The 15,451-nt window shown below is 40.4% G+C and overlaps 1 protein-coding gene across 3 annotated transcripts in view; it reads left to right on the top strand.

Annotated features, from left to right (window-relative positions):
* Window positions 1-15,451, top strand: part of TIAM2 (TIAM Rac1 associated GEF 2) — a 189,818-nt gene that overhangs the window by 130,812 nt on the left and 43,555 nt on the right. For 2 of the 3 annotated variants that reach the window (XM_045009400.1, XM_045009401.1), the window contains exon 15: window positions 6,838-6,941. In XM_045009400.1, coding sequence (XP_044865335.1) covers window positions 6,838-6,941 — 104 coding nt within the window. Of the gene's footprint in view, window positions 1-6,837; window positions 6,942-11,865; window positions 12,151-15,451 lie in introns of those variants that run through there. The other variant, XM_045009402.1, reaches the window with a different exon arrangement.

Genomic DNA, 15,451 nt, shown 5'->3' on the forward strand with positions numbered 1-15,451 from the left:
AGGTATGTGACAGGGTTATAATTTGGAAGGAAGGAGGATAAGAAGATACATGCTTTAATCAAAAGTAAATATGCTCTTAAGTTCTTGTAATTTTATTGCAAGAGAGTATCTACTGTTGAAAATATGAAATAGTTTTACTTTTCAGTAGAATAAGATGCATTATCAGCCAGGCTGAACTATTTAATTTGAAGTTATGAATTCTACTTTCCAAGGGAGCATTGTTAGAGTTCACCACATTGATATTTCTGCTCTCCAAGCTATGGTGGAATGCTTCATCTACCACTCCCTGACTCTTTTTCAATAGATATTGAGGCAGTAAGTACACCAAGGCTTTACACCTTCCTGAGATTTGACTACGGCCATACAATGACTTTTACCAGAGACTTTGGAAACATTCTTTCCAGGCTTCTGGAACCTTGCCTTTCTCTTAGCAGTAACATTTGCTAGACGAATAAGAGGAATTGCAGGCTTTCATAACTGGCGATTCTTGAGAATAACAACAAAACAAAAAAAGCTGCTTTCCGTATGCCTGAATTAGTGTCTTTACACAAAAGCAGTTTCTAATTTCCATGTTATGGAAAGTCTTGTGTCATAGATCAGGCCACAGAGAGAGAACGAATCCTATGCTAAATATTGGCTGTGTTACAAGTAGTGTCTAAAGGATACACAATCATTCAAGAAACTCATTGAATTGATTGTTTCCTGCACAACAGACTGGGACTACTAATTCTTAATATATAGTACAATATAATAATTTTGCCAAGTTGCAAATAAAAATGATCTGAAATGTGGGTCCAGCAAGTTTATCTATCCTATGCCTCTAAAAATGCCATTATGTAGATATATTGCCCGACCATGTCTCATGTGTCTCACAGAAACCAGCTCAGATACTCTGATGCAGTGCAGCTATTTTGCTTTGTGCTAGCAGCAGTATCTGGGCATAGGGATGGTGTTCCCCATCACCTCAGGTATCCTGTAGTGGAATAGAGCTTATGTAGCAATTATTACACCACTCCCCTTTCACCCTTTCTGCTGAGAGTGTGGGATGCAGATTCCAGGCTACAGTATCAGTAGCTTGGGTCTCCTGGCAGCCAGTGTAACTTTAAGCAGCTCACAGGCTGCTCTAATTTATGCCAAGGCACTGGCTGGGCATCCAGCCAGCCCAAAGTCGGGGAAGCACAATGACTATCTTTGTACTCCCAGTCCCCTCATGAGTTGTATTGTGTACTATAGCCAACAATCTAAGCCATCATCTATAAGGGTGAGTGTATGTTTCAGTCCCCATGCCTTTTCGCACCTTGACTTCTCTGCTGAAACTACTACCGACTGGTGCAAATTAGTACCAACTGTGATAATGATTTTACTTGATCTGCTAGGAACTGGACTGGGACCACCATCTCATTTTAGATAGGCCACCAAATTTTCTTCAGGTACTATAGAACTGGACTGGATTCAAATGAGCAAGCATAGTAGCATTTCATGAGGCAACAATTATATTTCTGCAAACAGCCTATCACACTACAGCTGGTTAATGAGATCTGGCTATCTGCCATGGAGGAACTAGAATGAGTCCATCACAATTGTTTCTATCTGTCGCTTGTAAACTTTTCTAAGGTGTCTAAAGCATCCATTTTCTTCTCATCCCAGTACAAATCAGGAGAAACTCCAGCGTTAGTTACACCCATGTAAAAGCAGTGAAAGAGGACAATCAGGCCCTTTGGTCTTAGTAAGTTTTTTAACTTCTTTAGTCCTAAGTAATGCACAAGTGATGAAAGGCTTCAGTACAAACAAGCAGACTATCTTAGGGTTTTCCATAGCACTTGTCAAGGTAGTGTCTAAGTCAGTGATTCTCAACCCACAGCCCCCGGGCCACCTGATCAGCACACCTGACATCCTCAGGGCCATTTAGGTTGTGTATATATATTGTGTGGATATGGCCCACATAACACAGAGAGAGCTACATCTGAGGCCCACAATGGTAAATAGGTTGAGAACCCCTGGTCTAAGTGCTCCTCAGATAAATCGAGTCTTCATGGTGACCCAGTCTGTTTCATGAGTCTTCTGCTCTTCTCCCTTCCACAGTAGATGAGGGTTTGTTTAGGGGTAGGTGTATGTATTTTTGTTTGCTTGTTCTTCACTTCCCCTTCCACCTGCAGGGAGGAAGACAGGATTCTTGTTGGAGAGGAGATATAAGAGGAGAAGGGGGACCAAAATTTGCTTAGCTACAAAATCTGTTAGCAGAAGGCACTGAAGATGATGATGATTCTTCAGGAGTGCTTGAAGAGTTAAATAATTTCCTTTAAAAATCTTTTAAGTATTTTATCAATTATGTTTAAGGAGCGTAAGAGCTTGTTAACCTTGTACCAAATTTGATGAAGACTGTTATATCTAATCCTTTTCCCTGGGAATGAGTCTCTGCAGCCCTCCCTTCCAAACAGCCCATTTCTCCTATTTACACCCTCCATTACTGAGGAATTTTTCATTGCAGTCACCACATTCTTGCCAGGACTGCCTTTTGAAGTCTATCAGGACTGCTTCTTAACCTGACAGGAGGCTAGTGTGAAGCAATGCAGAGAACCTCTCCCACTCCCCAAAGCTGAGCATGCTGTCTCCACAGCACTCTGAGCCTGTTCGGAGAGTCAGACTGGGTACATCTAATTTTGCTGTGCCATCTGTTCCTTTTTATATGGCGTTTGCTGAAGTTTTTCACCAATTGGCTGTTGTCCATAATAGAGTGGCAGGTTGAAACACGCCGCCTTCTATTATCCCCTTGGGATAGGGGGAGGCTTCCCCAGCTACAAGACTCTTGACGTTTGGTAACACTTGTGCTGACAATGAGTGTTACCAATTTTTCAAATTGTTCAGAAAAATTGAAATATAACAAGACCTGAAGTGTTGTGAAAAAAAGATGCTAACAGGCTGATAGTTAGAGACAAGGTTCCCTGTTAGTTACTTGATTCCCTTGATAACTTGCAGTGGGAGGATCAATTCGTAAAAACAGCACGGACTGGAATGCAGTTAAGACTTCTTTGTTAATTAAATGGACAAAGGAGATTTGTGACATTTACATTGGTTGATGGTTTCTTTGTGGTAGATGAAGTCGCTTGCCGGATGGCTGATGTTGACATATTCAAGTTGATTTCCTTTGGTTTCCTGACTAGGAATGTAGCATAAGAATGTTGCTGCCTCAGATGTCTGCATGGGATACGTTTCCATTGTATCTTAATTCACAATCTTTTGAATAACTTCCATATTGATTTGTGCGTGTATAAATGCAGAGATGCAAGGACTGAGATTTCCTTACATGTGTGGTATTCTTGGACACTCCACATGTATTTGCCTTTTTCAGTACACAGATGGGATAGTCAATATCTGCCCTGCTTTAATTGAATAATTAATAGTAAATAGCTGATCTAGGAAGCATATTTTCTTTTCAATTCTAGTGGTGGTTACATTATCATTTCTGTTGAATGATGATGAGTCATGTATCTGCCTGCCAGCTTGACAAAACATAGCATAAGTAATATAATTAGGAAGGGAGCTTATCAAAACATTTGTGCACATTGGGCCAAATCCCAAGATGTGCTGAGCACCTATAGCTCCCATTGGAGTTGTTGGTAATTATGGGTGCTGAGAGCTGCTCAGTACAAATTTTAGGTTTTATAGTTTGTGTTTCATTGTTTACTTCAGGTTCCATTTGATGCAGAAAAAGTTTCTGCAAGTGGAGATAGCTTGAATATTAAAACTCTTCTCTTCTGTAAATGTGACATTCTCCAAGATAATTTTCTTTTAATTTTGGGGTCAGGAGGGAGAGGGGTGTGCATGTGACTGATGTTCTTCTGCTTATCTGATTTTTGGGACCAGTTCTGATGGCACACAGGAGCACAATTAAAGGATGTTTTGCTTTCATCACAAAAGGAAGAAATAAGAGGATACAAATTCCAGACCAATTGGCAGGCCATATCCTTCATTCCCAGTGTTCATATGGTATCCAACTTTTAGTTGGATGTAATATTCCAAAAATGGGCTCCTTCCCTGAAACTTTATTGTATCTAGGGCTGTTGATTAATCGTAGTTAACTCATGCGATTAACTCAAAAAAAATTACCTGTGATTAAAAAAATTTATTGTGATTAATCGCACTGTTAAACAATAGACTATCAATTGAAATTTATTAAATATTTTGGATGTTTTTCTACATTTTTCAAATATATTGGTTTTTATTACAACACAATACAAAGTGTACTGTGCTCATGTTGTATTATCATTTTTATTACAAATATTTGCACTGTAAAAATGATAAAAGAAATAGAATTTTTCAATTCACCTTATACAAGTACTGTAATGCAATCTCTTTATTGTGAAAGTGTAACTTACAAATGTAGATTTTTTTGTTGTTGTTACATAACTCCATTCAAAAACAAAACAGTTTAAAACTTTAGATCCTACAAGTCCACTCAGTCCTACATCTTGTTCAGCCAATTGCTAAGACAAACAAGTTTGTTTACATTTATGGGAGATACTGCTGAGTGCTTCGTGTTTACGATGTCACCGGAAAGTGAGAACAGGCATTCGCATGGCACTGTTGTAGCCGGCATCACAAGATTTTTACATGCCAGATGTGCTAATCTTGCGATGCCGGCTACAACAGTGCCATGTGAACGCCTGTTCTCACTTTCAGGTGCCATTGTAAACAATACATGGGCAGCATTATCTCCTGCAAATTGTAACCAAACTTCTATGTCTGAGCGATTGGCTGAAGTAGGACTGAGTGGACTTGTAGGTTCTAAAGTTTTACATTATTTTATTTTTGAATGCAGTTATTTTTTGTACATACACCTCTACCCTGATATAACGCAGCCCAATATAACATGAATTCGGATATAACGTGGTAAGGCAGCACTCCGGGGGAGGGGAGGGCTGCACACTCCAGCAGATCAAAGCAAGTTCGATATAACGCGGTTTCACCTATAACGCAGTAAGATTTTTTTTGGCTCCTGAGGACAGCGTTATATCAGGGTAGAGATGTAATTCTACATTTGTAAGTTCAACTTTTATTATAAAGCGATTGCGCTACAGTACTTGTATTAGGTGAACTGAAAAATGCAATTTCTTTTGTTTTTTACAGTGCAAATATTTATAATAAAAAATAAATATGAAGTGAGCACTGTACACTTCGTATTCTGTGTTGTAATTCAAATAAATATATTTGAAAATGTATAAATCATCCAAAAATATTTAAATAAATGGTATTCTATTATTGTTTAACAGTGCAACTAATCGCGCGCTTAATTCTTTTGAATCGCTTGACAGTCCTAATTGTAACCTTTTAAAAAAAATTATTTCAAATTTAAATTGTGGTTACACCCTTTGCCCCCAAACACAATCAGGCCATGTTGTGCTAACAGTAAATGCTGTATAAATATATGAGAAGACATAGTCATTGCACTGAAAAAAAAATCTTAAAACTCAGAAGTCAAAATACATGTGAGGAAGTGGGGGGTAGAGTACTCAAGCAAACTGATCGGGGTGATGCACAGTGTCTCTCATGGGATTTATGTTTCTACTTCATGCCTGACTGCTCTATTTTCCTTGTCTTTTCCTGTATTTTTTCATGGGAGTTTTGATGCTTGCCTATTTATTTGTTCTGTTAATTTTAACTGTCTCTCATTTAATTTTATCTTATTTAATTTTTTATAGTTCTTCCTTCCTTTATTATTTGCCTGAGGTATTCTATTTAACGTTTCTGTACAGCACCAGTTAATATAATGAGCATTTTATACAGCAATTAAGGGGACAGTCCCTCCCCTCAGCAGGTAATTAGCAGAGGCCCTGATCCTGGAAAGGCATCTGGCCCCACCCATGCAGAATCCCCTTCATGTCTGGTGTGCATATAGGGATGTTTTAATTGCTTCCCTGCTTAAGGCTTAGTCTTGTTTTTGAAAACACGAGCAACTTATGTCAGTATAACTACGTCACTCTGGGGTGTGGATTTTTCACACCCCTGAGCGACACTTATACCGACCGAACTCCTGATGTAGATGGTGCCACGTCAAGTGAGGGCTTCTCCTGTTGACCTAGCTACCGCTTCTCGCAGAGGTGAAGTACCTATGCTGACAAGGAAGCCTGCCCATGGGTGTAGGTAGGGTTTTCTCTGAAACCCTACAGTGGTGCTGCTGCTGCATTGGTGTAGCTGCGCTGCTGCCACCCTTTAAATGTAGACAAGCCCTTACTGTAGACAAGCAAGTATTAGGGCTATACCTGGTGTGTGTGTTGTATTACCACGGGTGCTATATATACATTCAGCATAACACAAGTGGTTAAAATGTTGAGGGAGTCAAAGGCCACGAGAAATTACTTATTCTAAGATGAGATTTTCTTTTTGGCCCATTAAGGAATTTAAAACCAAGTCATGTCCTAGAACAGCATGTTCATCCAAAGAGATTGGTTTTGTACATTTAATCATTTTGACTGGTCATCCCCATCAACTGGCACAGACTGCTGCATTGTAGACTGATGAGTCTACATTAGGAAGCATGCCATTAGTAAGAACGAAGAGATTTATTTTTGTAGATCAAATATGTATGTTACTTCAGATGTTCTTTCTTACCAGCTGCATTTTTAAAAGCAGAGCTTCCATTCTGAAGTTTGTCCATTTCTTTTTTCCTCTTGTGTTGTTATATATAGGGAAAGCTACTGTATTATCTCCTCCCCCAAAATGACCTGACTACAAGCAGAGAGCATTTACAAATGAAAACAAATTGATTCTTCTCCCTCTCATCATGTGTAACTCTCTAAACTGTGGTGGGTTTTTGTTTTGTTTTTTCTTCAAATGCAGATTTTAGCAATGTGCCTGATGTCACCGCAGGTCTGAAGAGGAGCAGTACTGATGGCACTTTGGACCAAGTGCCACACAGGCAGAAAGCTGACCCACCTTTCAGGGTAAGAGCATATCCTAGACATAGTGATAACAAACAAACAAATTGGAATCATTTTAAGATGACACTCTGCAGCTTGCAGAAAATGGGGGTTGGTTATATGCCAGTTTATTTATATATTTTCTTCTTAGTAAATGAATTTATTGCTTGTGACCCCAAAGGACTAATAGTATTAGCTTGACGCCAGCCTTGACCTGTAACATCCCTGGGGCATAGCTGTTGTATCTCTAATGGTATTGCCATGTGGACAAATGGGAATAAGGCAGAGTTCACCAAATTCATCTTTGCAAGTCACCTAAAGGTGCGGTTTGAGCCTAAGGCTAAAGAGAAGATAGCTTAGCATGTTAATCACTGCACCGTCTATGCCTCCTAAATTGGTTAGCTGTTCTCTAAATGTCTCTTAGGCCTGGTCTACACTACGCGTTTAAACCGGTTTTAGGAGCGTTAAACCGATTTAACGCCACACCCGTCCACACTAAGAGGCCCTTTATATTGATATAAAGGGCTCTTTAAACTGGTTTCTGTACTCCTCCCCAACGAGAGGAGTAGCGCTAATATCGGTATTACCATATCGGATTAGGGTTAGTGTGGCCGCAAATCGACGGTATTGGCCTCCGGGCGGTATCCCACAGTGCACCACTGACCACTCTGGACAGCAATCAGAACTCGGATGCAGTGGCCAGGTAGACAGGAAAAGCCCTGCGAACTTTTGAATATCATTTCCTGTTTGCCCAGCGTGGAGCTCTGATCAGCACGGGTGGCGATGCAGTCTGAAATCAAAATCCAAAAAGAGCTCCAGCATGGACCATATGGATGTGATCGCTGTATGGGCAGGCAAATCTGTTCTATCAGCGCTCCATTACAGAAGACGAAATTCCAAAGCATTTTTAAAAAATCTCCAGACAGAGGCCACAGCAGGGACTCAGCACGCTGCTGCGTGACAAACGTAACGGAAAGCCAAAGAATCAAATGGACGCTCATGGAGGGAGGGAGAGAGGACTGAGGACTCAAGCTATCCACAGTTCCTGCAGTCTCCGAAAAGCATTTGCATTCTTGGCTGAGCAACCAATGCCTGTAGTGTCAAACACATTGTCCTCGGTGGTTCAGGGCATAGCTCGTCAATTTACCCCCCTCACCTACCCGCAGAAGTAAAAGGGAAAAAAATCCTCTCTTGACTCTTTTAAATGTCACCCTATGTTTACTGAATGCTGCTGATAGACGCGATGCTGCAGCAGTCAACGGCAGCATCCTCGCCCCCCCTCAAGAGTGGCTGATGGTACAATATGGCTGATATCCATCATCATCATCAGCCTTGTGGCAGATGGTGCAGTGCAAAAGGACTGGTATCCGTCCTCATCATCAGCCTGTGAGTGCTCCTGGCTGGCCTCCGGTGAGGTTGGCTGGGGGCGCCTGGGTAAAAAACTCCTGATCATTCCCAGTAGATGGTACAGTACAGCTGGTAACCATCTTCATCATAGCAACAGGGGGCTGAGCTCCATCAGCCCCCGCCTTTCATGTGTAAAGAAAAGATTCTGTTTTGCCTGGACTATCATAGCAGCGGGATGCTGGGCTCCTCTCCCCCACACTGCTTAATGTCCTGTCTGGACTATCATAGCAGCTGGAGGCTGCCTTCCCCTCATATCTCACTAACAAGTCACTGTTTCTTATTCCTGCATTCTTTATTACTTCATCACACAAATGGGGGACACTGCAACGGTAGCCCAGGAAGGCTGGGGGAGGAGGGAATCAACAGGTGGGGTTGTTGCAGGGGCACCCCCTGTGAATGGCAAACAGCTCATCATTTCTGCGGGATCTGACACGGAGCGGCTGTGCTCTCTAGTTCTCTGATACACTGGTTCTCTAGTACACTTGCCCCATATTCTAGGCAGGACTGATTCTATTTTTAGATACCATAAAGGGGGGATTGACTTGGGGAGTCATTCCTATTTTTGCCTTTTGTGCCCCCGGCCGATCTCAGCCAGAGGTACCTATGACAGCAGCAGATGGTGCAGCACAAAAGGACTGGTAACCGTCATCTCATTGCCAATTTACAATGGCATGGTAGATGGTACAGAACGGCTGATAACCATCTCTGCTATCATGCAAAAGCAAATGAATGCTGCTGTGTAGCGCTGCTGAATCGCCTCTGTCAGCGGCATCTAGTACACATACGGTGACAGTGACAAGAGGCAAAACAGTTCCATGGTTGCCATGATATGGTATCTGCCAGGGCAATCCAGGGGAAAAGGGCGCGAAATGATTGTCTGCCGTTGCTTTCCCAGAGGAAGGAGTGACTGACTACATTTACCCAGAACCACCCGCGACAATGATTTTTGCCCCATCAGGCACTGGGATCTCAACCCAGAATTCCAAGGGGCGGGGGAGGCTGCGGGAACTATGGGATAGCTACGGAATAGCTACCCACAGTGCAACGCTCCAGAAATCTATGCTAGCCTAGGACCGTGGACGCACACCACTGAATTAATGTGCTTAGTGTGGCCGCGTTCACTCGATTTTATACAATCTGTTTTACTAAACCGGTTTATGTAAAATCGGAATAATCCCGTAGTGTAGACGTACCCTTAGCATTCTTATTCTTTGTGCTGCTGTTCCAAATAGTTTTATGACTTTTTAGGGTTGAGGTGACCATAGCAACAGTTACTTAAGCCACTGTAGAAGAGGCCACTAGTTCTAAGTGCCTCCTTTTTTTTTTTTTTTTTTTTTTGGCTGCCCAGCCAAAAGGGATACGTGGGGCCTGATTTTTAGAATCATAGACTTTAAGGTCAGAATGGACCATTATGATCATCTTGTCTGACCTCCTGCACAATGCAGGCCACAGAATCTCACCCACCGACTCCTGTAACAAACCTCTAACCTATGTCTGAGCTATTGAAGTCCTCAAATCATGGTTTAAAGACTGGTGCAGCGAATCCTCTAGCAAGTGACCCATGCCCCACGCTGCAGAGAATGGCAGAGACCCCGGGGGGGGGGGCTTTCGCCTATCTGCTCTGGAGGAAAATTCCTTCCCAACCCGATATGGCGATCAGCTAACCTTGAGCACGTGGGCAAGACTCACCAGCCAGACACCCAGGAAAGAATTCTCTGTAGTAACTCAGATCCCATCCCATCTAACATCCCATCACAGGCCATTGGGTATATTTACCGCTAATAGTCAAAGATCAGTTAATTGCCAAAATTAGGCTACCCCATCATACCATCCCCTCCATAAACTTATCAAGCTTAGTCTTGAAGCCAGACATGTCTTTTGCCCCCACGGCTCCCCTTGGAAGGCTGTTCCAGAACTTTAGTCCTCCGATGATTAGAAACCTTCGTCTGATTTCAAGTCTAAACTTCCTGATGGCCAGTTGATACCCATTTGTTCTTGTGTCCACATTGGTACTGAGCTTAAATAATTCCTCTCCCTCCCTGGTATTTATTCCTCTGATATATTTATAGAGATCAATCATATCTCCCCTCAGCCTCCTTTTGGTTAGGCTAAACAAGCCAAACTCTTTGAGTCTCCTTTCATAAGACGGGTTTTCCATTCCTCGGATCATCCTAGTAGCCCGTCTCTGAACCTGTTCCAGTTTGAATTCATCCTTCTTAAACATGGGAGACCAGAACTGCACACAGTATTCCAAATGAGGTCTCACCAGTGCCTTGTACAACGGTACTAAGTCTTGAGCCATCAAGGTTCATGAAACCTGGCTCTGGATTTGCCCCTTAAAACACATTGTTGCTTCACTTGGGGCAATGTGAAGGTGCACTATCCTGCTAGGAGTGTTGAGATACATTGTGCTTTGGGGATCAAAGCAACTGCTATGTCTTTTGTGAAGATTTATTGTATGCTGCTGTCTGAATCCAGCCTTCATGCCTATCTAGGAGAGGCGAGGCTCTTGCCCTGGGCGCCGATAGTCGGATGCAGTCTTCTACTCAGGGGAGGCTCTTTGTGCCCCTCTCCCACTTCTCCTTGCATACCCATCCACTGTAATCTTACCCAAGGAGTGTGTGTGAGAGGAGGGAGAACAACGGTTCAGGAATAGTGCAGAGAGACGTGCAAATCAGATCACAGTCTGCTTGAAGGAAAACATTTTTGTACTTTTTGCTTTGCAAGAAACGTTTAGCTGCCAACAGGAAAGGAACAGACTTGTTTGTCAAAATCATTCCTGATGTCTTTTTAAAATGTGCCAGAAAATGGGAAATTAAAGAGAGTTCAGCAGGATACTGATACACAGAGAGCAATTCATTTATAGCAGTTATTGGATGGGATAAGCTACTGAGAGCTTCTAAATTATGTACCACTGCTATTTCCAAAAGAACTGGAAGGGATCAGACAGGTTTGCTGCCTGGTGACTCTTTCCTAAAATCTCTACCAGTTATACTGGTGCATAATGTGTTGTTATTTCCCGGACCATATTGCAGTTGGGCTCTTTGATTGGAATACAGTAATGCTAACGTTATTTTTAAGAGTTAACGGAGGGTGTCCTGGCTTTCTAGATGCTGTTGAAAAAATGGTTTGGCAATCAGATGCAGTTTGATTTGATGAACCACAGCTGTAACGAGTCTTTGACAGCCCTACAATTTCTGCAAATGGTTTTTAATTGATTGCCTTCTTTCGGTTGGCGGGTACCTATTACTGTCACAGCTCTTTGTACGACCCTGTCGATGTTTCTAATGCATGTAGGATTTTTAAAGACAGTAAGTTAGAAAGTAGCCTCATTGTGCACGTTTGATGATTGGGAACAAAAAGAAGTGGTTTCTGTTTTTGGTTTAGGACTGTTCACCATATGAACAATAGGCACTCCTAATAAAAGCTAGTAGAAGAAAATAGTGCAACCTCCGAAGGTGTAGTATCTGCTTTTGTTTTGTTTTTTTTCTTTGTCTCGCATGTCTATGTATGCTAGTTTGATGCATTTATATGGAAGTACAGTTGTAAGGATATTTCAGTATTATGTAATGTTACAGAAGTGTGGGGGTGAGAGGAAGCTACATATGCGAGTACAGCATTGTGAAGAAGACATTGATGGTGGTAGGTGGTTCTGAACATATCTTGGAACAGGCAGTTTGGGGTTATTTTATTGGTGCGTGTGTGCATGTGTGTGTGTGTGAGAGAGAGAGATGTTCGTTTCCCAACAGACAACAGCTGTAGATGTAATCACTTGTTTTGTGGAAGCAGAATCCTTTGAACTTTCGTTGAATTTTTCCTAAAACAGGTAAGTAAACAAACAACAATCTTAACGAAGCTAAACTCTTAATACAAATCTGTATGTTTGCTTATTAGATTTTATATTTGTACTTTTTGGGTTTTTTATTTTTCATTATATAGCCTCTTTCCTGTAACAGCCTTAAGGATAATCTTTGCTGAGAATGCACTGAAGAGAGCATCCAAATGAATTTCATAGGTGCATACTAATTTGGGGCAAGAACATCTTTTGTCCTAGGGGTACTACATTGACACTAACAATCTTTCATTCATTGTTTTCGTCCAGGAGACAGATGAATGAACTGAAGTAGTTTTATGTCTGTCCGTCAGTCTAAAAGTTAATTCATGAGATAACAGGAAGATAAAGAGTTACTTAGTTACAGAAAATTAAACTTCTTGATAAGCTCTAAGAAATTATATAAAATAAGTAGACACTTAAATCCATCTGTTCTTGGCAATTCTTTAGTTTTGGCAGTTTTCCTTTCTCTGAGATGCCCAGTTTATACCTTTCTTAATAACTGCTCTCTACCCCCATACATACACTTTTTTTTACAATAAATGTTACACTTTTAACATATTCCATGTTAATACGTTTTCAAACTGTGTTAAAATACTGTTTAAGTGGCAGTGATATGTAACGTTGGCAATTGTTGTTTCTCCAATATGTAGGCGTATTGTTGACAGAAGAATAGAAGACCTTGAAAAATCTAGGGATGCAGCACGATTGCTGATTCAATTAGATTTAGTTGTGTTTAATCGCTCTGAGGTCTAATTTCTTGTGCTCATGGTGTTCATTGAAATGCTGATATATTGACAATTGCCAAGGATCGAGTCCTTCATACATTAAAGTAACATAAGCTGCATTTTGTATTCAGCGCCTTATGTATAGTTACTTTTATTTTTATTCATAGGACATAATTTATGAAAAATGTTTTCTGTAAACTACGGTTTATATTAACAGTGCAATTGCTAACTTGCCTATCTTTACTGTGTGTTTTTGGTAGATTCTTTTAATGCATTACACTTATTTATTTAATTTTATTTTATTTTATTTTAAAGAGAACTAATGTTACCAAAGAAGGCACTCCTACTCTAAGGCTTTCTTGTAAGACTAATGTAATCTGACTTTCAGCTGCTCTAATTCTTTTGAGCATTATCAGAGAAAAGTGCTTCTCGAAACAAATTAAATTTGAACAAAAAAAGGAAATACCTTAATGTAAACATTCTCTCTCTCTCTGATATTAGATATGTGTGTCTGTGAGAGTAGGGGAGAGATGTTTTCAGACCAGAGATTTACCAGATAATACTAAAAAAAGATTAGTTTACAGTAGATATTAGTCACTCTTCTTTAAAGACATATTTTTTCCTTAGACTGGTTGCATGTCTCCAGCTTGACAAAATAGTTCACAAAATAGTTAATAATGCAAAGCATTTGAAATAACTTCAGTATGTTCAAAGCTGAATATTAAAGTTCTTATAAAAAGAATGGTTATTTTCCCATATTTACAAAATCTGTAGAAAAAATAGATAGTTGATACTTTGTTATAATAGTAGTAATAGTGGAATGAATGCAATAATTCAGAGTAATATATGCCAACCTCTTCAAAAACTGTTAAATGAAATAGAGTATATTTAGAAGATCATATTTTGTGTTTCTGACTAGCTGAATAAAAATCAATGATAGTGGTATTTCAGGTTCTCAAGTATTATGAATAATTTGATGTACCTTTTCAAAGGGCAGATCAGAATGAGTTGTATAAAGCAGAAATGTGATCAGAGCAGTTGTCCTTCTTTCACTTTCTTTAGAAGAAAAACACTACAAATGCCTTCTTAGCTTTTGCAAAATGGTCCATCTGGTGCTGAAATTTGTATTTATTCAGAACATGATGGATGTATTTCTTAGGCCACTTGAAAGAAACCATTTCAGACACATTAAATTATGGGCAGGCAAATGTTTGGAAGGTTTGAAAAAAAAATGCCTGTCCATTTTGGACTGTTTTGGGGGTGGGTGGGGGGGGGAGGGTTATTTACCAAAGATAAGTGAACTTGCAAATTTCATAGTGATCATGAGCAGTTGATATTTTCATTAACTCTGCTTGTAGGCAAAGCTCCTGCACATTTCCAAACAAGTTAGGAGACAACACTTATTGGCCCCCATACATTGAGAATCCAGGTTTGTCCTACTGCTTCCACATGGGAGGAACCCAACAGCTATATTTTCAGAATATCGGAAGGCTAGAAGTGCGCACCTGCTGTGCATGCTCAGTATGCAATTTGTAAATACACCCTAACTTTGGCAAAAACAAGCTTTTCTTTTTTTTCTTTTGGTCCCAAAACTATCCAAAATGTGCCTGCAGTAATGCACCTAATTTGCATATACAGTTACTTTGAATAGCTGTGTAAATTTTGTGCATATTTATGCTAATGACCACTAATGCATCTGGCCATTTGCACATGCAAATAAACAATTTGTACATGTAATCTCAGTAAACATCTTTACCAATCAGGCATATGAGTCCTTGCACAAAGTGTACACAGCCCTAAACCTCTGAGACTTTGAAAATATGGCTCCTTAGTAGGATATGTTAAAAGGCAGAATTTGAGCTGTGTCAAACTGCTACCTTTTAACAGTGATCCTCACAACCTATTTCTTCAACAGATATGCACTTGGAGAGAGACGAGTGTGTGGATATGGACACACACACACACACAGCGCCTTCTCATACATCTTTCCATTGCTTGGCCAAGCCATGTTAAAAAGTCAGATGGCTGGCTTTTGCTAGTGAATTTAGTGCTAATGCCAAAGTTTGGATGGATGACTCTGAAGGTTTAAATCCTTTATTAGAGAATAGATAAAACACAGGCAGCAGCAACACAAACTTGTGTAAAAGATGCAACCAATGAATGCCTGAAAACATTTGAAATAGTCACTTCCTGTATTAGAAAAGGAAACCCTGCATTGGGGTCAGCACTCGAAAGGTTTGTTTAATACTCCATTGGTTCAGTATGGCTATTCCTATAATAAAAAGTCACTTTGCATTTTATAAATTTTGCTGCGCATCCATGTGGTGGTGGACATTTTGTAGCCCTTGTTGTTCACCTGGACCAGCCCAGAGGGACAGTTTCAGAGCAGAGGGAATCCCTTATCTCTCTACTGAGACTGCCTAAACATAATGTTGAAACTTCTTCACTCAGAACTGTACTAACACCATCAAATTCTTTCAGAGACACAATGTTGTTAGATGGTGAAAATTCTGTCACTATCCATTTAGCCCAGATTCAAACCTAGATGAAGACTTCTGAACCCCATT

The sequence above is a fragment of the Mauremys mutica genome, chromosome 3 (assembly GCF_020497125.1).
Source record: "Mauremys mutica isolate MM-2020 ecotype Southern chromosome 3, ASM2049712v1, whole genome shotgun sequence".
NCBI classification, from domain to species: domain Eukaryota; kingdom Metazoa; phylum Chordata; order Testudines; family Geoemydidae; genus Mauremys; species Mauremys mutica.